Here is a 24,554-nt window from a genome sequence, read left to right on the forward strand (position 1 = left end):
AAATTGTGAAGCAAAACTAGTCTCATTGCCATTTTTATAAAATTAAAGCTTTGCTGTAAAATTGTACAGGTAATATGTTTGAAACCTCTTCTAAAAATACAGCATATCTGATTTTCTGATCTCCATCTTGACACAACCCCTGACAAATGAAAACAAAACTGAAGTGCTGAAAAGATTACATAGTCTATTCAAAGGTACAATATGTAACATTTATATAAGGGTTTTAATTTTGAACATTCAGTTCAATTCATGTATATAGCGCCAAATCGCAACAAAAGTTGTCTCATGACCCTTTCCAATTACAGCAGGTCGAGACCAAATTCTAGACAGAGATGCATAGGAACAGCGCATTACAACAGAGTATTGGTAGGACAATGACAGTATTAACAATAATAATGTTGATAGTAGTAGTAGCAGTAATAATAATAATGTAGAAATATAACAAGTGGTGATAACAGTAGTCAGGCAGGACCACAGCAGGAGGTCCAGACATGATTGATAAATATACTTGTGTGTCATCTGCGTAACAGTAAAACTGTATATCGTGTTCCCTAATAATGTCACAATGGGGAGCATATATAGGATGAATAATACTGGTCAAAGCACAGAACCTTGGGGGACATTATAACAAAGATTTCTTGTTTTGCAGAGAAATCAGTTAGCACTGGCCCATTGCGTCTCATAATACCACCATAAGAGGCAAGTCTCATAGTAATCCTGTGTAGTTTCAGCTGGGAGATGGTCAACTGCCTTGTTAACTCACCTTAAAACATGCTTCATTCAGTCTCAACAAATACAGAATGAGACTCACCACACGTTCAGACAGAGAGTTAACTTTTGTTGCATTACTCAAAGGGAAACTGATTGCAGTTTCACTAATTTTAATTCCAGTTAATTTTACAAGAGTTTATTCATCCAAAAGAACCATCCATTCATCCATTTTCTATGCCACTTCTCAATCAGGGTTGCACAGTAGTCACAGCTGACTACGGGCGAGTGGTGGGGTTCACCTTGGACACACAACAACTGACAACCACACACGCACACCTAGGGACAATGTAGAGCAGCCAGCCACAACCTAATGTGGATGTTTTTGGGATTTTTGGGAAATACAAAAGGGCCCAGATCAGGAATCAAACCTGGAACTCTCTTGCTGTGAGGCGACAGTGCTAAACGCTGCACCATCATGCTGCCCCCCCAAAAGAACCAGAATACTTTAATGTACATTAGCCATAAGCTAGTGATCAACGATAAGCAAAGATGTGTGTGTCTATGGGTTTGACAAACATCAGCAAACAAAAACATCTGAAACTCTGGTTCTCTCTCTTGTTTTTCCCCGTCCTCTCTGTACATTCCTGAGGGAAAGTATATTTCCCCTCCAGTCAGCAGTCAACATTACAATACACTCGACAGGTCTTAGGTCAATTAAATCCCTGACTCAATGCTGCAGACAGGTGAAGCAAGGGTGTTGCTAAATCCACATTTTAATCCCAAAAGTTTGAAAGTAAACTCTCAGATCTCCTCCTGCTGGTAAACGGCTCCAGATAACACCAGAAAGCAATGTGACTGTGTGTGTTAATTCCTCCAGAAGGTCTGACTGTGCCCTTATCTGTCTCCTCCAGAGCTTGCCAGCTCTCACTGTCTGAGCAGCAGCCCCAATCCTCACCAAACTACTCTCTGCAAAGTCCACTTAATTGGAATATTTTCAAGTCACGTAAATCATCTTCACAAAACATAATTTGTGTTATTCATGTCACTGGGCATGAATAGATGCAAATTTGCATCTGTTCTTAGCTTTATGCTAACTTTTTATATAATATTGGCACATAAAAAAAGTAATGCCCTTTGTCTGTGAACACATCAGTAGTCTTTCCACTGTTCCAGCAATCATCAGCTCTGGTTTGGTCAAAATAAGCAGGAGTTAAATGTAAAAATATTCTGATGTATTTCCACTGCTTTCCACCAGTGCTCCGCACTGCTGATGATTGATGTCCTTCTGTCTTGCTTTGTGCTTCTCTTGTCCCCGCCTGCTGCTGTAAATCACCTTAGCACCATATTCCCTGTCGTCAAACTGGACTCTGTTGGTCTTGGGGGCTGTGTTTGGTCCCCGTCTGGCCATGTTAACTGAGAGGCTGCTGAGCCTGGTTCTGTTGACCCCGGCGTGAACACCAACACTTCTCGTTGCTACAATGGGCAGAATTAAGTGTGCTAAAAGGGCAACTAGCTGCACATTTAACAGCAGCTAACAACTACAGCCAAAGATAGCTATAACAAAGCATATAATAAGCAACAGTTCGAGGTTATTCTGGTGATTCAATGCCCCCTAGGTGTTTGGCACAACCTTCAACAGTTGGCCTATTCTTACATATTGCACCTTTAAAGTCATCAATTGTAAATCATATTTTAAATAACAGAGAAGGGCAGTACACTGTTTCTCTATAGCATTTTGAACCATTAGCTGTATGTTTTGTTTTGTTGTTGTTGTTCATGCAACATGTGTGTGGAAGAGGTGCTAGGGATAGGTATCACCTTTGTGTTCAGTTTTGTATTTGTGCTTCTTGCTTTATATTGACAAAACTAAAAATGTTTAAGTAAAAGTATTACCTGTTTTCAGTTTCCAGCCTCTAGCCATTAGGTTGTGTGTCTCCGTGCTGTTCCTCAGGCATTCTTGTGCCATCCCCCACTGAGAGAAAGAGAGAGAGAGAGAGAGAAGCAGAGGGAATCATTAGGCCCTCCTGTACTGGACGCCAGGGCCTAACATAAAGCAGATGTGGGGTGGGGTATTCCCCCCCAACAAGCTCTCAATAGTCAGCTGGAGGTGCTCGGCACACTAGAGCCATATCCGGTTGATGCACTCTGACCTTGAACACTCATTTAGAAGCTGCACACACAAAACTGGCAATGTGTAACCCTTCAAGAGAGCATGCAAAAATGTGCCTGTGTGTGTGTGTGGGTGTGTTACATGATTTGTTTTTTAGATGTGTTAGTGTCATGGATGAATTTAATACCCAAGGCATGTGTTGCACAATTCACCAAATTATCTAAATCACATTTTCAAGGCTACTAAGTTTCTTTATGGAATCTATCCAAACATTAAGATGTAGTTACTCATGATTTTACTGGGTGAAGATGGAAATGTTTTTTTCTCTCTCACTAAGAGCAATACTCTCTTCTTCACGAATGCCCTTAAGAAGAGAGACAATTTACACATCCACAGGAACAGTATGGGTTAAGGGCCATGCTAGACGGCATCCGGTCACAAGGTTGTTTCTCTTGTGTTTCGACCACCCCTGTCCCTATTATGTGATTAGAGTGCTGGAGGTTGCCTGAAATTATTGCTATTCTTCTAGACTCACCCATACTCAACACATAACTTTTTTGGGGTGTGTCCTGACAAATATTTCTGCTATTGTCAGTATCATAAAGTAAGTATTCAATTGTATTGAGTGTGTAACAATTAGAGAGGATATAGTCATGCAATATTGCAAAGTAGACGGCTGAAGGGAAAGGTCAAAGTCTCGAAAGATAAACGTGATGATGAATCAAAATGTTGGAGCTCCCTGAAATTCCTTGATTAGCTGTAGCAAAACCTTGCTGTTTGCCCATCATTTTATATCATCGTAGTAGTTAAGGAACCTTTGATCTTTGGGGTGGATCTCATTGGATAACGAAGTCTTTGTGCACGTGTAGTTATACTTATTAATCCCTTAAGCCCAGAGAGGAATGCTTTTGGCTCTGTCACTGGTTCTCACTCACGCACATCCACAACATACCAATATACACACAGCATATAAGTACTTCGGGTTAAATACATGGGAAAATGCAGTATATGATAAAAAAACAGTGATATTATTTTTATTATATCACATATTTACTGTATGGAGTTTCCTAGGTGTGAGGATGGGAGAACAAAAAGTTATACATCTCCATCACTCACAATTGGCCACTTGTAAATTAATTTGTCTGTGTCCTTTTTCATCATGTTCACATATGGGCTGATGTGTTTTGGACAAAGCGAGGTGAGGCGTGTGACTTGGCAAGATGTGAACACATTCCTCACGCAGAGACGTGGACGGTGAGTGAACATGATGTGGTCAAAGAGAACACACAAGTACCCATTTCATACTTCTCAGAATCAGGTTTTGTGCCTTTCTTTGCAAGTTCCTTAGGTCTTCGTCTTGCTTCCTGTGTCGTTCAGTCCACTCAGTGCCTGTTGGTACCCATACAGGCAGAAAGATAAGAGACAAACAGTGTCCTTGACTCTGTCTCTGCCTCTCACTGACACCGTTTGTATGTTTTTAATTTTTTAAACCATAGTTTATAAAAGAATTTAATCTCTCTCAGTATCTGTCTTCTTCAAAGGCTTGTTATTCACATGCCATAAATTCATATAAACATGGCCAAGTCAGTTTCTCTTTATTAAGTATTGCTCTTATTATTGCTCCTGGCATCTGGTCTGAGCTCTGGCAAGACCTTCAGACAGGAAAACTGAAAGCAGTAGCAGTAATGAAAAAGATAAGATTAAATAGTTAACAGTAAATGTACAACATTTGTGCTGTAAAGCTGTTTCAGTTGGACTTTTGATCCAGTGACGTGGATATACATCTTAAGTGCTGAAACAATTTTGTGAATGATATATATGAAAAATAAATGAACCTATGTTATGACCAGTCTGTTGTACTCATCTGTTTTGTGCTTATTTTATTTTACATCAACATAAACATAAAAAGCTTCCAATCCCACTACACAGGCTACTAAAGCAATGAATATTCCAGAGTCCAGGAAATCTTCAGAGATGATAAGGAAGCAACCTGTTACAGCCTGCACACAGTACAACTCATGACCTGTGAATGAAGCGGAAGCCAAACTTGTATTCCCCTGCATCATCTGCAGATTCCTTGGAAGAGATTTACAAAACTTACCCCCCTCTTAAACAAAAGAGAGGAGCTCCTCCTGACAAAGGTATGCATACAAGAAAGGTGCACTTTTCGTGAGTTCTCATCAGGAAACAAGTGATTAATTAACTATGAGCTAGCTAAGTAATGAGGAACTAAAATAACAAGCACCTCCACAATAACGCTGAATCAAGGACTGACTACATGACCTAAATCCTTTCACTGATACAGGTCATTTACACCAACATTCAAATCGCCCGAAGAGTATATGTTTTCCAAACAAGGGGACTGACAATGGGCAGTCTGAATATTAAAAAAAGTATCTTCGTATTCTTCGTATTGAGTATCTTCATATTCGGTTGGAGATGGGCTGAAAACGATTTGAAAATCATACATTCTATCCACAATTTACACTGTGGCCCAACCTTTCTGGGATGAGGGTTATAATAGTAGAATGGGTACTCATGTTCATGAACTGGTATGATAAATTCAGGAATCTATAAACCCATGATTTTGGTGACCAGGTAATTGAAAGGTAAAATAACTGTGACTAATGCAGCTATTCAGAAACTTACTTCATAAGGTAGCACTTAGTTCCTTTGTTCCTCGTAACACATTCCTCACCCATTCACAGGTAGGTCCAGTGAAATTCATTGTAGCAACAGAATATAAATAGATTCAGTACTATGAGGAAACAAATATAACAGAATTACTACAAAAATATATTTATTTATTCAGTTATATTCCTTATTGTGGATTTCAGGAATTGATAGATATATTCAGAGCACCAGAGGTGTTGGAAAAACAGAGATAGGCTAGTTTCATTCAAACCTTTATAGAAATTAGAGAGCAGGACAGACCAGAAAGTCTGCCAGCCAACGTTTGAGTTAAATTGAAAGTGCTGTAGTACAGTGCATCTGTTCTGCATCGGGTATACAGTGTCTTCATGCTCTTTCTTGCAGAATAATTGCTACATGCCCAGTTTTATCTTATTTTATTTTTTCATTCAAATGTTTGGTGCAGACTGCTGTTATTTATATATTCTGCTGCTAGTTATATATTTATATACACTACAACTGCTCTTCAACTGTGAACTTAATATACAGTCCTGATCAAAAGTTTAAGACCACTTGAAAAATGGCAAAAAATCACATTTTGCATGGTGGGATCTTAACAAGGTTCCAAGTAGAGCTTCAACATGCAACAAGAAGAAATGGGAGTGAGTCAAAACATTTTTTTGAGCATGTAATTTATCGAAAACAACGGCTAAACTGAAACAGGCTTTACAGCTGATCAAAAGTTTGAGACCAAAAATGTGGATTCATTGTCACGTTCTGTCAGGTAGTCACACTGTCATGACCTGCTGATGGAAAAGGCAAAAATACTTTCCCCTTTTGAACGTGGTCGGATTGTTGAATTGCATAAGCAGGGTCTCTCGCTCTTTGTCTCACTCCCATTTCTTCTTGTTCCATATTGAAGCTCTACTTGGAACCTTAAGATCCAACCATGCAAAATGTCAAGAATTTCCCTCCAGGGATTAATAAAGGAATTCTGATTCTGATTCTGATGTGATTTTTTGCCATTTTTCAAGTGGTCTTAAACTTTTGATTGGGACTGTATATACAAAAAAACCCCAATTCTGTTACTGTCCTGTCTTCGTGTCCTAAATGTATATATTTAGATTATAGATTGTGCATAGATTCTGTCTTGTCCTGTCTCACTGTCTTTCTAAAGTGTTAGATGTAGCACCAAATCCTGGGGAAACGTAATTTCATCTCACTATGTACTTGTATATGGCTGAGACGACAATAAAACCCACTTCACTTGACTTGACTTGACTAAAGCTGGCGCAAACCAAACCATGAACAGATAAACAACCAAGGACAAATACGACCCATGAGGGAAAATATTCATTTTAGTTATGCTGTAAATACGTCAAATTCGGCTGACACACGAGGCGACCCATCACCTGTCGTTTGGGGTCTCAATGAAAGACGGGAAACACACTACGAGTACTGCTCATGTAAACCGTTAAATAATTGAGTTAATAGGCTTCTGTCCATCTACGAAAGATGAAGTGCAGAATACCTGTGAGGCAACTGGACGGTGCTGTCAGCACAAGAGGGGGTGGGGCCGCCGCCTCTCCTCTAAACACCATTTAAATGACTGGTGGGAGTGTCGCTCTGGATTTAACTCGGCGGAGCTGAGGGAGAAGCATCACTTCCACAAGTCATTTTCTCACGGGAAGACGCCAGACAACGACGGGAGACGGTTTGAACCATGTGTGGTAAGTTCGATTTTTTTATTACTATTGTTTTTACCGAGTTCGTATCTTTAAAAACTTAGTGGAAAGAATTGCGCGTATTACGCACAGCCTCCCGCATGCGTTTAAACTAAGCGACACTGCGAGGAATTGCAGTCATCATATCATATCGTTAAGTGGTCACACACAGTTACTCCTATCCTGTTACAGTTTCATTGGTCATGAAAATATTAATTATGAACCGCAACAGCTGGATAAACGTCTTTGTTTTCTGATCTGTGTGGATGCCCGAAGACCTTCTGCTACGTGTCACTGTGCTCACTCACTGGTGTTGACGACAGGGCAGCCAAATCATAGCAGTTACTGTCAAAAAAGAGGGGGGAAAGTGTTACAAGTTATTACCTTGCATTCACGACCTACACACAGCAGCTAAAACTACCATAGCCGAATCATTAGGACGTATCTCACAGATGTAGCCTAGATGTAGCCCAACATGTCTCACTCTGTAACAGAGACGTTTACAGCCGAGAGTACTTCGGCCTCTGCTGTGTCTGTAAGGAAGAGGCCAAGGCTGTGGGGAAATTTACAGCAGCCTGCCTACCTGGCTGATCCAACACTGCGCGCCAATGTGTGTCCGTCAATGGCCAGCTGTGTGCCTGCGGGAAGCAGAGCTGCCCGGAACATTCCTACACTCGCGCGCACACACACACACACACACACACACACACACACACACGGGCAGGTACATAAGGTCATTTTAATATAAGGGTATCATTTAGTACAAGGATGCCTCAGCTTGATTAACTCATATTTAATGAGATGCCATTTCTGGTGTGTCGTCCAGCCCCTTGTGAGTTCTTGTGCTTCCCTTAAGCTTATTAAATTAAGATTTGGCCTATAGCTGACAAAATAACACAGCTGGAAGATAGGAATTCCTCCTGGATCAGCAATGTTCTTCTTCAGTAATCTATCAATGAACCAGAGCGTGGATATTAATGTCATCGAGCAACTATTGGCTATAGACTTATTATAATACTTAGGTCAAAAGATGCCACTGTGCTCTCTTTGCAGTTGTGTAAACTGTGCCCACAAAGTTTGAGCATCTTGCAGGATTCAAGCTGTGCTGCTCTCTCTCTCTCTCTCTCTCTCTCTCTCTCTCTCTCTAAAAGGGATCTTTGCCTACCTGAATTACCAAGTGCCTCGCACCAGAAAGGAGATATTTGAGACGCTGGTCAAGGGACTGCAGAGACTGGAGTACAGAGGGTACGATTCAGCAGGTAAGACGTGTGACTTCACAGCACTGCCGCACACACACACACACACACACACACAGACAGTACTCCTTGGCAGCACCTGAGATCCAAGCAACTTTTGACAGCATTCAGAGCATTAAGGTAGACTATTTCATTTAGTACCTTTAATGAACTTGATTTGAATGACTGTAATTCACCCTGAATCACATACATACATGAATCACGTTTAACTGACAGCCATTAAAGTTTGTAGTTTCCTCTTCGGTTGTACTGAACTGTAAACACGCAAGCCTTTGACAAACTTCCTGATGTGCTAGTTAAGCTTGGCGTTTATTTTGAGCACATTTTCATCGTTATGAAATGAAGAGAAACTGGTAGAACAGCTAACTCCTGGAAATATTTCAATGTAAACTCACATTCATCCCTTCAAGACACACATTCAATGATGAAACCGGAGAGGAAATATCGAATAAATAAAGTGTATGAATGAAATTGTTTAGCTACCACTACAAACTAGAGAGCTCCAGTGACATCTAACTGAGGACAACATCCTGCCACCTGGATATTTAATAATGTTGACATAGACCAATATATACACACGCACATACACTTTGTGTTTGTTCATCCTATTTCAACACTAAAAGGTCCTTTCATAACTCCTATACACACAGACACACACCCTTCATAACTAACACCTCAGTTATTAACATATTAAATCCTGGATCAACTCAAATAATCTATCCATCTGCCTTTTGATGATGATGAAGTTGAATTAGGAGACTTAAGCATTTATTGCCTTTTTTTACCTCACTATAAAAGAATCTACTCTATTCGCCACGTGTGTGTTTGTAGGTATCGCTGTGGATGGCCCCAACAAGACGACCACCGACATCAATGGCAACACCATCTGCTTGATCAAGAAGACAGGGAAGGTCAAGGCTCTCGATGAGGAACTGTACAGTGAGTTTGTGCACATTTGGTTCATATTTGTCTACATTAAACTGTTTTTTAACCTAATTCTGAAGAAATTCTCGAGAAAAATCAAAAACACTTTGTTTCCATTGAACATCTTTTTCTGTTTTTGCTCGTAAAATGTTATGTTTCCATAGCTGCAAATTTCCCCACTAATAAAGGATTATCTTATCTTAACTTAAATCAAGCTTACTTGGTGACTGGGAGATAACATTCCTTAACCCTTTTAAAACCACGGGGATCACCGGTGACACCGCGGCGCATGTGTATTTCAAATTATATGAGACAATTATTGACAAAATTAGACTAAAAAGGCCAGGCGTTTTAATAAATACATCTATTATTATGGTGCTAAAAGGGCTAACTGATGAGAACTGATCACATAAACTCATAGTGATTTGGTCATTTATTAATGGTGAGGAATTCATGATACATGCATTCATTCATGTAATCGTGATGAATCCTGCATTAATTAAGCATTAAGTGTATGATTTGTACCCTCACTATAAAGTCTTACCGCTGTGTTTTGCCTGCTCAGAGAAAGACTCGATGGACTTGGATGAGGAGCTGTGCACACACTTTGGCCTCGCTCACACTCGCTGGGCCACACACGGAGAGCCGAGCGCCCTCAACAGTCACCCTCATCGCTCTGACAAGGATAATGGTAAGAAGTGCAAATGTATTTCTCGCATGCTCACATGTGTTATACAGCGTGTAGAGCATTTGACACTCATGCTTAAACAGCTATAATTCTACACAAAAAGGTTTAATTTGACAATCAGGAAAAAGAAAAATTCATGATCAACTGTGACCTGTTTTTCTGTGGCTTTACTTGTTATCCTGTCATTATGGCCTGTCTGTCTTAGCTGAACAACAGAAGAGAAGTTCAAGATGCTCTACACCTTTAATTAAAAAAAAAAAAACAAAACTCACACACTCTCTGTTCTAACCAAATATAGACATGTTTACAGGTGTGTCCATAATGTACCTTGGCTTTAGGTATATATGTTTGGCTTTAGGTATATATGCTTGGCTTTAGGTTTATATGATCATAAAATTATAGTGTGAGAGTCCAAATGACAGAAAAGTCATGAAACCAGTAAACTTTTATTAGATTATATTAGGCCTATCATGTCTTGGTTATCATAATGACTCATGGCCTTGTTTGTTTGTAGTCCTTTTGACTGCTATCAATTTCCTGCTCTACCAGCTGGTAATAGTGTAGACCTGTCCGTTCAGATGCTGCCAAATGCCTTACTTTGTCTACATGCATTGACATGCTGAGCTTTTGGTTTTGTTTTGTTTTTTGTTAATAAGAACCTGTTTTACCAAACCTTTCACCAATAGGGCAACATTCCTATGATGTGTACGTGTTGCTCTATTTTTAATTTGTTCACACCTAAAACAAACTGTAAATGACATTATAATATGAATCCAAGTCAGCATAATCAGGAGAGAACTCACAAGTGGTTTTATTACAGCCTCACTAGACCAGTTTTGACCTTTAGCCGCTTTGTCTAATCTGTTCATTCTTGCTGCCTTTTGTCAGAGTTTGTCGTCATTCACAATGGCATCATTACCAACTACAAGGAGCTGAAGGAGTACCTGGTAAGTCATGTTACTATCAGGAATTCCTCTTGTCTAAACAAATGAGTTAAAATCCGGTTCAGTGCTATTTTCAGACCCGCCCATTAGATAAAGCTCATATTACGATTACAGGCTTCAGTTTCATCCTGCTCAGCGACAAGTCGTTCTGTCACTGTCCCTCGGATGAGTTTTAAATATAATATGGCAGTGTAGGTCATGTTTTCCTGTTTAATGGTTAAACTGACGTAAAGTTTTGGCTGTGTTGTGTGTGTGCATTCGCTTGCACAGGTAATCACTGTATGAATAACATAAGATATACTAATAACTTTACACTAGCAACATTAACGAGGAAAGAAAATCTGATTATTTGTTTGGTTTTGTCATTACTTAGCAATACGTTTGTTGCCACATTATGCGTAGATGAAAGTCCTGTCTGGACTGGAATACAAACTTGTATCGTGTAACCCCTGTCTAAGAAACATGCGCAAATAAACAAACAAAAAAAAATGAAGGAAGTGTAAATCTTTTTTTTGTTGATGCAGAGAGACTTACAAAAAAATAAGCAGTACTTTTGGGTGACAAGAAGGTTCAGACTTGATAGTTGCACATAAAACACTGAGTATGAAGTAACTCTATGGGCCCACACATATTTAGTGTGTAATGTTGTCATTTTATCTTATCCTGATCAGTGGCAGACATTTTCATTAATAGGCACAATAATGATTGTGACTGATTCAACTAACATTTAGATGGATACTTGAACATAATTTCCATAATCAGTGACATGCAAAAAGTTAAAAATTACAGCCTTCGCCTTGGTTTCTGTCCGATGTCCAAATCTACAGTTTTGATGTTTGCACAGCCCTACTTGTTTTACAGCATTTAATAAACCCTTTTCTGGTGGTGAAAGTTAACAGCACGCTTTTCTGTTACCAACGTGAAGCACTTGATTAGAAACAACCAGAATGAAAGATGGAATTTGTGCAGTGTGTTTATGTTTTTATTAATATAAACTGTGTCTTGTACCTTCCTCAGATCACCAAAGGATATGAGTTTGAGTCAGAGACGGACACCGAGGTGATCCCAAAATTGATCAAATACATATATGACAACCGAGAGAATGACAGCATCACCTTCTCCACCCTGGTGGAGAGGGTCATTAAGCAGCTGGTGAGCAACTCACACACAGCAACACGTAACTTGCAACACTGACTGCCACCATGCCACAGAAGCACTTTCCAGTTTTACAGTAGCACAGGTAGCGTTAGCATGCTAATCTTTGTTTTGTGGCAATATTACAGGATGCCAGGGGTTAGCTTCTATTTCTTCCTTCTGTTAATGAGGCCCACCACAATTTGCTTCTTTTTCCTTTTATATTTTTTTTTCCCTGCAGCTCTAGATTTGGAATTTTTTTTATAACCAGCTTCCCAGTAACTTAGATTAACACCATGTAGATTAGCATCATAAAATGTGTCATTAACCAGTCATATAAACAAATTCATTTGCTCATTCGGCAGTGGGTGAAACTGGTCTGTTAAAACTCTGTATACATCACAAAAACGATCTCTATAGCAACCTCCCTAGCAGCATCACAAGTGACATCATCACGCGTACAAACAGATTTATTCGGGGTGAGATCTCTTTTCCGTTGTGCGACTTTCGTGTTTCAGACCCTTGCACTTTTTGTTGGAGTGGATGCTCTCTCTCTTCAGAAGAACAGAGGAGACAAAAGCAGTCCTTTTGGATTTAGAGTAATAGGAACCAGATAGTTAACCCAAGCAACAGCCTCGCGACTGTGTCACCCTCCCCTCCCCTCGCCTGCCTCTCCATGCTTATCCCCCACTCTCAAAACCACACACAAACACACTCATAGTCAGTTCTGCTCTCAACCACCACAGGCAACACTGCAGTCAGTGCTTTCGAAACACAGCTGATGTTATACAATAGAGGTCTTATTTCTCTTAACCCCCTCCACCATCACCACCACCAACTCATTGCACTACTTCCCAACACTCGCGCACACCCCCACCACAAATACCAAACCCCACAGAGCCAGAAGAAATGTTTGTTTTTGTTCAGAAAATGTTTTTTTTTTCCTGAACAAAAACAAGGAATACAGGACTAACTTCAACTTTATATTTTTATATTTGAATACTTCTCCTCTTCCCTAACTACCTACTTCAGCATGAATGCACTTCAGTTTTTCATCAAGATAATGTTAACTCAATGTTTCCTCTGCTTCATTCTGTCTCAGGAGGGGGCCTTCGCTCTAGTGTTCAAAAGCCGTCATTTCCCTGGAGAGGCAGTGGCCACCAGGTTAGTGTGCGTGCATGCACACACACACACACGCTGACATTTCACTTCACATTTTGATCCAGTATATGTGCAATGAGCCAGACTCATTGGAGATGAGTCATCCCTACTATTGCCATTGTGAAGCAATCACAAATATAATTTGAGGAGACTTTGATTCAGTCATTGGGGGTTATCTTATTTAGTATCCTTCACGTGTGCAATAATGTGCTTTGATTAGGACAATGGGCAACTGTGCTGTTCTGCACATGTGAATATGTGCAAATTCCCGTCAACCTGCATGAATCAGTCCTATCTACGTCTGAAGACTCAGGCAGAAAGGGGAGTCAACCAGAGGTTGAATGCGGGTTCCCCCTCTCTTTCCTGGGCCTCCAGACTCTGGGCTGCTGGCCTACACTAGCTGTGACTCATTAACAGAGAGACTAGAGAGTTTCCTGTTTCTTCTCTGGGAAATGCTCCCGCCAGAAAGCCTCCTTGTTAATCACTTCGCATCATTTTATTTTGCTTTATACCTTCCATGATTTAGTGAGCCATCACGAATTGGAAAAAATGAGATTGTTGGTGCATGAGAGTAAGTGAGTAAGAAAGGGAAAAAGGAGGAGGACAGAAGGGCAACAAAATGAAGAGAGATAAGAGGGCTGGTACTTGTGGTTTATGCAAACAGCTTTCCCAGCAGTACTAGTGTTGGTCAGGCTGCTTCTTGGCACAGTTACTGTTTAAGTAATCAGATGTTGGCATCTCATTTGTTTATTGCGTGCTTGTAGTTTCTGAATAAAAGCTTCACTTCACGGGTTAGTGTAGTGTACAGCTTTGGCTGAACTCAGTTTAATTTTGTGGTTGATATATTGAATAGTCAAGATTGTCTTCCAGGACAGAGGGATGGAGGAATGTTTGCAACTATGTAGTGATGCTCATCACCACTCGCCCTTTGCCTGTACGGATCATCCTCCTTTAGCTTTCTTTCAATCTATTGTTGTTTCACTGTCTTTCTTTCCAGTCTTTTATTTCATTTCTCCTCGCTGTTCTTACATACATTGACTTTACACCTCTCCTTCAGGGTAAATGTTGTTTTGGATAGCAACCACATGTTTCTGTTTGCATGCCTCCCTGTTCAAGCCCCACACCCCTTATAATAACCAGCAGTCTTACGTCACCGTAGCTGAGCCCCAGAGAAATACTAAGCTGGGAGAAAAGAGGGATCCAGACAGAAAGACCAGAAATAAGGAGGGGCCTAAGTTGGACACAGTTTCGCAAGAGTTGGTGTCACAATAACTTGCCATGAAGAATTTTTGCTTTGCGTTGTGCTACAAGATGAATGTGTAAAGGTTTTGTGTATTTTAAGGTTAGTCTGGTCACACCCTCCTCCCTGACCTGTCGCATCTACCAGCGGTGGCGCCTTCTCTGCCTCCACAGCCAAGAGGAGAAGCCCACATTAAAAGAGGGATCCAGACAGAAAGATGAGAAATAAGGAGCGGCATCAGTTGGATGCAGTTTCTCAATAGTTACAGTCATAATTACTTGCCGCAAAGAGGTTTTGTTTTGTATTGTGCCACAAGTTGAGTGTGTTAAGGCTTCATGTAGTTTAAGGTTAGTCTCCTCACACCCACCTCCCTCACCTGTTAAATGTGGTTGCGCCTTCTCTGCCTGCACAGCCAATAGGAGAAGCCCACACAAGACCAGTAGACATTGAGGAAGCAGTGACAACATCCAGGAACTACGAACAAATAAAGTTGTCGAGGAATGTAGATTAATGGAGGATATATTTACCTGTCTAATGTTTAAGATTAGACAGTTTAAAAGAGATTTGGAATAAATGGGATGATGTCTGAGCCACTGCCTGTATAGACAAACTCAACCTCAGGACTGAATCTGAGGCAATAGAGGGAAAGACAATGAATAGATGGAGGGAAAGAGAGGGCAGATCATAAGTACCAGTAGAATTTGGTCTTGCTTAGAATGTAGCAGTAGGATAGGATGTCAGATTACTTCAGCATTCATTTACAAAAGCACCATTTGAGTGTGTGTATGTGACATTTTTGTCTACAAAGCCTAATCCTCTCCCATCTCCCACATCACCCCCACACTTTTTCTCCCTCTCCCTCGCTCCATTTCTTCCTATCTCAATTCTTTCCCTGGCAGGAGAGGAAGTCCACTGCTCATTGGTGTGCGAAGCGAACATGAGCTGTTGACCGATAATATCCCCATCCAGTACAACAGCGGTGAGTCCTGTTCCTCTCTCTGTCTTTCTCTGCAACATACTATACATTTTAAATCTGTGCAGACATACTGTAGGTAGACTACACACATTCACAAAGATTTATACACCTGATACAATTCAATATATGGACTAAGATCCAGAAATACTGCACTGCACTTTATTTCACTAATGTTCCTGAACTATATTGTTGGGTGGAACAATATTCTTACTTGCTCTAAAACCACTTTTAAGCACATCTTAAAAGGATAAACCAGTGATGCATTAGTCCGTCTTACAACACTTTCTGGCTTATCCAACCGCCTGTGGCTTTCCAAGTCCATTCATTTCTACTGAAGCGCAAACGGATTTACTTTCACTTTTTAAAATAAATAGACAAAATAATTTAAAAACATTTTAAAAGAGCCTGGCACTGTAGTTCCAAACAAACTCAAGCAGGAGTAAATATTTGTTAGTGACTATTTTCAGTACTGATAGTGACCTGGTGAGTATTTACAACAGCAGGACTGTGTATGTGAGACTGGATCTAAATAAACTACAGTGCTGCTGTTTATCCTAATGAAAGAACATGTCACCTGTTTGATGTGTTTTTTTCGGAGCTCTGTGGCATAGAGTAATGAACTAAATCATGTTTTAGATGCATTGGCTTTCTTGATGTGATATTTCTCTCACTACTGACTTTTCCAAAATTGTTATGTAACGCACTGAGTCAGTCAAAGTGATGCTCTTGGCTAACTGTAGATGTAATACAAGATGTGTTTCTGTTATTTATTGTGCAATAATTTTGTGTTGTCAGGGATTCCTGTGTGTAGTTTTAGAGGGTAGTGGTCCCTTTGAAAATTAATTTCCCAGCAATAGAGACAAAGTTTAAGACTGTATGAGAGAGAGTAACTCATGTGAATTTTCAAATGTGCCTGTTGCATTGAAAACATCTCCACGTTATAGTAATTTGTTATATTATGCAAAATCTTACATGTTTCTTGCTTCTTCATCTCTACTGTGCATAGGACTGTGTCTCCACTGTCTTATCTGTTTACTTAAAATTTATGGCTTGAGTGAGTTTGGTCCAAGGTCCAAATCAGAGGTGGGAGGTTTGGGGCCAGTAGGAAACCAAGCAGGGTGTGTCGTTTTAATGGCTGAAAAAAATTCCTTTCAACTCTTTGACTCTCTCTCTCTCTCTCTCTCTCTCCCTTTTTTTAAGACCATTTCATATAGTAACTACTAAATCAACCACACACATTTTCCAGCTTTGGCACTTCTGAATGGGGATAGCATGAGGCAACACCGTGTGCTGATAATTAATAGAAAATTCAGCAGAGGGAACAAGAGAACAAATCTTAAAAATACCATTCATGGTCACATTAGTTTCATGTCATGTTCATTTATCAAAGCAAAATAGGTGTTCATTCATGAACATAATATAAATATTCTGTCTTGTGGTACCTGCTGTTTTCAGCTGAATGTTCCACCTTGGATGTTTTCTGATTTTACCATAAAATCTGAATTTCATGACATGAAAAACACATTTCCACAGTAGTGAAGTGACTGAATCTGTAAGTTGAGAGGATGAATTCAAATGATGAGCACATCTGAATTGTTTTAGTTACTCAAAGTCACTATGTCACCTTTGACCCTTGACCTCTGACTTTTGACCCTGTAGGTCACTTCAAGGAGGGAGTCCAGGAGAAGAACAGCCATAACCGACCTGATGGCTCCAACTCCATCAACTTTGTGGGGGATGGCAGAGCTGTGGAGTTTTACTTTGCCTCCGATGCCAGGTGAGAAACTGGTTGTCTAATGTGTGTTTTGTGATGAATCCAATATGTGACCATATCACTGATGTCTTATTTGTCATGTTATCAATGTTGCAAATGATTGATTGAAAAAGAAACATGTTTGATGCCTGTTTTGATGCAAACGTCAGACACATGCATTCACCACATGCATCTATCTGTAACCACAGTGCTATCATTGAGCACACCAACAAGGTGCTGTACATGGAGGATGATGACATTGCGGTGGTGACCGGCGGCAGACTCTCCATTCACAGGATGAATCGGCAGGCTGGTGAGGATCCAGTGAGGGCAATCCAGACCCTGCAGATGGAACTGCAACAGATCATGAAAGGTGAGACAATGGTCCAAAAGCCAGTTTTATTATCCGGTGGATATGAGGACAATATATTGCTTTTATTTTATTTTATTCTCAATAAGTTGTCTAGCTCAAAATGAAATTGTCCAAACACAGAAGAGGGAAGGGTTTAATCCTTCTGAATACACTGAGAACATACTGCATGCCTGCAGTGCTAACAGTCAAGTCTAGTTTATAGACTTAGACTTGCTCACCTTCAGTTGGCTGCAAGTGAAAGCATAGTACTAATGGGCAACTGAATAGATACATGAAACACATTTTCTGCCTGGATAAAGTTGGAACACAGGGCTTTTTCTTCTCTTTTCCACACTGCTAGGTTTGTGGCATGGTTAGCATGCTTGGGCAAAAAAGCTATATATTAAATAAAGGATGTATTCCTTGAATAATGTGATAATCTCTTGGCATTTCAAACAAAATGCCTTTCAATCAGTCCTCGTGGCGAAATGTTTAGACGTCCACTCTTGATTAAAAACATGGCATTCATACTTTTCTCTTTGAAGATTTCATCCCAAGTCAGATAGCACACGTCTCTGTCGTCACAACCGCTGACACAATTTGTCAGTTGAGGTGAGCGTGCAAGAGTCAACGTGTGGCTTTTAGTCAAATCTAAATGAAAATGGCGCCCTCTGTTGAAATCAAGTTAGAAAGCAGTACAGAGTGATTATAGTCATTCAGATCGATGTTTAACATGATCACTCCTTTGATTGATTTTTTTGAGGATCGTTTTAGTTTTCTTTGAGGATATTTTGGGACAAATTGAGAAGGTCCATGGGCTTATTCTGGCCCTGATGTCGCCCGTGTGTGATCTACATATATGCTCCTCCCCGTTGCAGGCAACTTCGACGCCTTCATGCAGAAGGAGATCTTTGAGCAGCCGGAGTCAATAGTCAACACCATGAGAGGCCGGATTTGTTTTGACTCCAACACAGGTGGCCATTGATCTTACAAGGATATGTACTGCACCTGAACACCCTGAATCAATATTTGTACTAATTCAAGCCAGAAGGTCATAGAGCTAGTTTGTGTGTCCTTATCTGTTTGAACGTGTTGTAGTTCAAAGACAAAGAGCAGTCAGAGAATGAAACTTTTATTTGCAAATACTTCATCTTCTCATTTAAATGCCCTTTCGGTCACCTGTATCTTCCAGCATGCATGTACATGTGGAATGATCTCCAAAGTTTGAAACTGGTCATAGTTGCCTGATTTTCTTCCTAAATATGTACTTGCTGTTAGTTATAGACAATGTAGGTAAAATAACATGACACTCATTGGATAATTTTGCTTAAAATGTGCAGTAGCTATCAGTGATGACTATTATGACCTGAAACATCAACAACAGAAGTGAATCAAGAGTATACTGTTTTAACTAGACTAGACTAACTGTCCTCTCTTTCCTCAGTGGTTCTTGGTGGGCTGAAGGACCACCTGAAAGAAATAAAGCGTTGCAAACGGCTAATTGTGATTGGCTGTGGCACTAGCTTCCATGCTGCAGTGGCTGTGAGTAGAGCTATCAAAAATTGGAAAAAGCACAGTGATGATCATTTCCTGAGAAACGCGGTTATGATTTGTAAAAGTAAAATTCCAAACATGCAATTACTGTCTGTTTGTTTGGATAGGGATAGGGATGGTGGTGATTATGATGATGATGATGATGATGAAATTGCTACTTTTGTTTCCCTAATTTTAAGACCAGACAGATCCTCGAGGAACTGACGGAGTTGCCTGTCATGGTGGAACTAGCAAGCGATTTCCTGGACCGCAACACACCCGTTTTCAGAGATGATGTTTGCTTTTTCATCAGCCAATCAGGTGAAAACACCACACAAAAACACCCTTTCAGTCTATCTTAGATCATGTTTTTGTCTTCTGAGGTCACTGGTTTGGTTTGGATTTTATGATATTTGAACCAACTTGTTGGATTTTAATGAAACTCGCTTAAAACAGAAACTTCCATCACGCTGTCGGACGGCGGCTGAAACCTGTTGACAGTATTGCCATCTTTTTATTTTGTCCACCCAGCAGGGGCTTTATTATGCTGTAATCACACGTTATAAGCATATGTTTTCATTCATTCTTCACCCTCAGGAGAGACAGCAGACACTTTGATGGCATTGCGCTACTGCAAAAGCCATGGCGCTCTGACTGTTGGTATAACCAACACCGTGGGCAGCTCCATTTGCAGAGAAACAGACTGTGGAGTCCATGTCAATGCTGGGCCTGAGATAGGAGTGGCTAGCACCAAGGTATAGTACTGTACTTCTATAATGTCTTTTCAGAATCTGGCAACAGCAACATGTAAAATAGATATGTTGTCAAATCAGTGCTGATGGTAAAACATAGTCGAATGAAACAGCACATTACTGAGCTCCAAAGAGGTACCAGGATGTATTGCGTTCAAACTTTTGATGCCAGTGCCCACCAAGCAAGCTAGCTGGTCAGCACTTATCTGCATGGTGGCATTCTTTGCAATTTGACCACATTTTTTCACATTAATTACCTCATTGACATGTCTATTAAGTAAACTAAATGCAGCAACAACGCATATGCACATATGCCAGTAAGGAACAGAAAGTGTTTTCATATACAAAGCTAGCTAATGCTGTTTGAGCTTTGGCTGCAGTACAAAAAGCAAACTCAAAAAAAGTTTGCCACGACTCTATTTGGCTTCAAATGGTGCTTAACATTCACACAGTTTCTCTTGTTCATTAATATTATAACTTTAGTGACACATTACACCAGTCTGTGAGAGTTGAATAGTTAACCACAATTGCCACACAACATGCTAACACCAAGTTCAATATGCTAACCAACAAAATAAACAGTAAAACAACACATGGCAATCAGGTCCTGGACAGCTGGCACCTATCTTTGAGCTTGTGCTGTTACCATAAAACACACACACATTCAGGTTTTCCTCTCACTGTGGGGAGAATTCTGTCATATTTTCATGAAAAATAAAGTTAATCTGCTCGATCTTGACATTCCCTGATGGTAGGAGAAGATGAAGACTTTTATGTTTGTTCTTGCAGCCATTAAGAGAGCAATTGGTGTGCTTGTTCCCCGCCAGCCATACCTTCTGCATGACAGAACTGTGTTATTTGCTAGATACACTATTCAGCACAGCTAAGGGTAAGATGGGTATTTCTTGTGCATGTGATCCAGGCCTACACCAGTCAGTTTGTGGCCCTCATCATGTTTGGCCTGATGATGAGTGAGGACAGGCTCTCCCTACAGCCCAGAAGACTGAAGATCATCAACGGCCTCAAGGAACTACCAGGTCAGTCCAACAAATGCCATTAAATCACAAACACAAAGGCTTTGCGGTCTTAACATGAGCATGCAGCTAAAATATCAAAAAATGCTCCACCACTGACAAATCAAGCTAAAAAAAGGCTTTTTTTATAATTTTGTTTTAAAAGTTTGCTCTTATATTCTCACTGTTATTTATCTGTCCACATTACTTATTCTTCTACTGTCCTAGAGCTGATAAAGGAGGTGTTGTCCTTGGATGAGAAGATCAAGGCCATTGCTAATGAGCTTTATCAGCAAAAGTCTCTTCTGGTGATGGGACGGGGTTTCCACTATGCCACCTGCCTAGAGGGGGCATTGGTGAGTTGAGAATGACACGGTAGTCTGTTTACAAAATTAAAATTGTCTTCTTCTAGAATAACAGCAAATATGAGAACAAAGTAAAACAGTAAATGAAATACATTGGTGTCTCTGGCACAGAAAGCCTGGTGAGGCACAAATACTAAAATGCAAAGTACTTGCTCAGTGAATCCAAATACAAATGCACCTCATCAGTTAAATCACAGGCATGAATTAATGTAACATGGGACATCCTGGTCTGGCCCCACAGCCCATTACTGAAAGCATGTTGAACTTGTGCAGACATTTTTCAGCTGAGGAAGAGCTGGCCATATGCACACCAAAGGAAGACTGTCAGGAGCCTTCCTGACTTTAATACAACAGATATAGCTATCTGTAGATATTTGTAATGTATTGAAGTTCTGCCATTTGTTGGATGTAAAAAATGCACAACAAGATTAATTAGTTGTGAAGAAAAATATACATATATTGTCAGGCTGAATTACTGATCATGTCATGCACTGCTCAACAGGGACATCTGGTGGGGCCTGGCCCCACTGGCCTCTAATGTAGAGACAACGCAGGTGAAATAACAGAGTTGTAATGTCTGTTCTAATGCAGAAAATCAAGGAGATCACTTACATGCACTCAGAAGGCATCCTGGCTGGGGAGCTGAAGCACGGGCCTCTTGCACTTGTAGACAAAGACATGCCAGTCATTATGATCATCATGAGAGATGCCTGCTACACCAAGTGTCAGAATGCTCTGCAACAAATCACTGCCAGATCGGTAGGTCTTGGAAAAACATATCTCATGCACTTTCTCACAATGGGTATTTTGCAGCAAATGTAACAAGATGAATTTACTGCCTAATTAATGTGAATTTTGCTCCATCAGGGTCGACCCATCATTCTTTGTTGCCAGGATGACCCTGAGATGACTAAGAATGCCTACCAGACCATTGAGCTGCCACAGACTGTGGACTGTCTGCAGGGCATCCTCACTGTCATCCCCCTGCAGCTGCTGTCCTTCCACTTGGCTGTCCTGCGAGGATATGACGTAAGTAGTCACTAAAATTTTTGGCACAAGCTCTCAGTATGAATTCTCACTCCATATCAAAAAGTCTTTTAAACATTTGTTTTAAGTAATAAATTATTTAGGTGCTTTTTATCTACCTAATCATAAAGGAGGTGTGTGAGACTTTTTGTCTGCTAATTTAATTACTAATACTAACCAGAAATATTATGTCACCATATTTCTCAGTAATTTTAGCCAATTAATACCCTTAGATACTGTGGCTCATAGATAAATACAGCAAATGATATTGACTGTGTTTTATCAATACACAGTATACTACTTATATACTATATACTATTGTATACTATATACTTTATCATGTGATTCTGAAAAGGTGAGTAAATTATGTCACATATCAAGATCAGTATTATGCTGTGGAAATTCTAACTGCTCACGTTGTTCATACTGAAGATATTCAAATGCTTTCAGTTACATCTTTTGCATATGGGTTTTATATTTATGATTATTAGTTTTAACGCCATACTGCTGCTCTTCACAGTACAACATAAATGTATATCTCAGTGTGTGTTTTAAGTGAATAATAGTTATGATATACAATTCTCGTCCATTTTTATCTTGTTAATATGTATTTGTTTTAGCATGAAAACAAAGTGTTTGTTTCCTAGTTAGCACAAAGTGAATGTGAATTTATTTATTTATATATATTGTTAGAAATATTGTTAAACAAAATGTTAGAAAACATGAAAACATGCACATGTAGTCACACTGGTAATTTGCTGGTAACACACTGTTTTTTTGGGGGGGGTTTTTTTGCAGGTTGACTTTCCCAGAAACTTGGCCAAGTCTGTGACCGTGGAATAATTACATATCACAAAGTATGGGAGAAGATAGAGGATACTCAAAGATTTACAGTGCAATTGTGCAATTTAACTTTCAGTATGTTTGTGTGTGGGGGTGGGTGTGTTGAGGCTGGGGTATAGTAGGGGGCTGTGTGTGTGTGTGTGTGTGTGTGTGTGTGTGTGTGAACAGATGAGGGCCTGAGTGAAAGAGATGAAAGAGGGAGGTGTATAGTACAATGTCTTTTTAAATATAAAAGAAATGTGAAGTCTGACCAATAACACTGCTAAGGAAGTGCCAGTGCCATTGAGATTTAGAGGAACAATCAATGAAAACAACATTCACACGTCCAAAGCTAAATGCTGTGCCTTTTGTCTCATCTCAAGTTGAGCCAAACGTACATACAACAGGCTTAGCATTGATTTGAAGTGTTTACAGTTGTGCAATATGGGGACCAAGTGTTTATTATGAATGTACACAATCATGAATAAGGTGATTAATTCTCTTCTTGTATTCGTAATTTCTTATGTCTATTGCCCCATCTTACCTCTCTTTGTATAATGGGAAATTAAGGAAGTCAACAATTTATCCCAGAGAGTTCTGTGAATTAAGCAAATCTCTTTTTTTATGTAGTTGCACATTCATGCCATCAAGGTGCCTGGTGGGTTATTAACCTATAACTTAAATGTTTGTAGCAAAAGCTACCAGAAGGAAGTTCCTCAACATAAATTTTATTTTACTTGACTGTTTTGATTTGTTTGTGCTCCATTTTTATTTCATTTTAATTTAAAAATGAACGAAAATAGTTCTGTTTAACAGGACTGTAGTTTCTGATGGCAGGTCAGAATTTTTTTCCAGAATTTCTTTACACTTATAAAGCATTATGGAGCATTTCCACAGAAACAGATAATAATTATTTAAAGAACACTCATACAGCAAATAAATAATGTACAGTGACTTTCAATAACACTTTTCTGTCAGCCATTTGTATGTGTTTATGATGATAAAATATTCAGTATTTATCTGATTTTTATTTTATAGGGCTTGAGAGGGTGTTTGATTTATATCTTTAACTATGATTATGTTTTATATTGTATGTTTTATAGACATAAACAGGCACTATCAATCAATCAATCAATAAATAGATCAAGTATTCGATTAAAAGTGTGCAATCGTTTTTGCTTATTCTGTTCCCCAAGTGTTTTATGTAGTAAGTAAACTCACATTTTGAGTTAATAAAACAATTCCGAGTTAATAATTAATCAAATATTTTATATAAATGCTTTTCTATTAGCTGTAACGGTAAAATATTAATCGTAATAAATAAATAGTATTATCAGTACATGTTATTCGGCTATGTAAAGTGTTTTAAATGACCTCAAAGAAGGATATGAATATGTCTCCTACCACTGATCTTTATATGGTATAAATATTTTTTCATC

The 24,554-nt window shown here is 39.5% G+C and overlaps 1 protein-coding gene across 1 annotated transcript; it reads left to right on the forward strand.

Annotated features, from left to right (window-relative positions):
- The first annotated feature begins 7,032 nt into the window (after positions 1 to 7,032).
- On the forward strand, positions 7,033 to 24,270 carry gfpt2 (glutamine-fructose-6-phosphate transaminase 2). Its single transcript, XM_046406765.1, has 19 exons — positions 7,033 to 7,182; positions 8,328 to 8,435; positions 9,264 to 9,371; positions 9,922 to 10,047; positions 10,933 to 10,991; positions 12,006 to 12,140; positions 13,225 to 13,286; positions 15,423 to 15,502; positions 17,159 to 17,276; positions 17,462 to 17,625; positions 18,483 to 18,578; positions 19,049 to 19,146; positions 19,338 to 19,458; positions 19,735 to 19,892; positions 20,812 to 20,926; positions 21,131 to 21,258; positions 21,859 to 22,026; positions 22,135 to 22,296; positions 23,092 to 24,270. Exons 1-19 carry the CDS (start codon positions 7,176 to 7,178, stop codon positions 23,134 to 23,136), a joined length of 2,058 nt encoding a protein of 685 aa, XP_046262721.1. The 5' UTR covers positions 7,033 to 7,175; the 3' UTR covers positions 23,137 to 24,270.
- Positions 24,271 to 24,554: the final 284 nt, after the last annotated feature.

This window comes from Scatophagus argus, chromosome 12 (assembly GCF_020382885.2).
Source record: "Scatophagus argus isolate fScaArg1 chromosome 12, fScaArg1.pri, whole genome shotgun sequence".
In the NCBI taxonomy this organism is placed as follows: domain Eukaryota; kingdom Metazoa; phylum Chordata; class Actinopteri; family Scatophagidae; genus Scatophagus; species Scatophagus argus.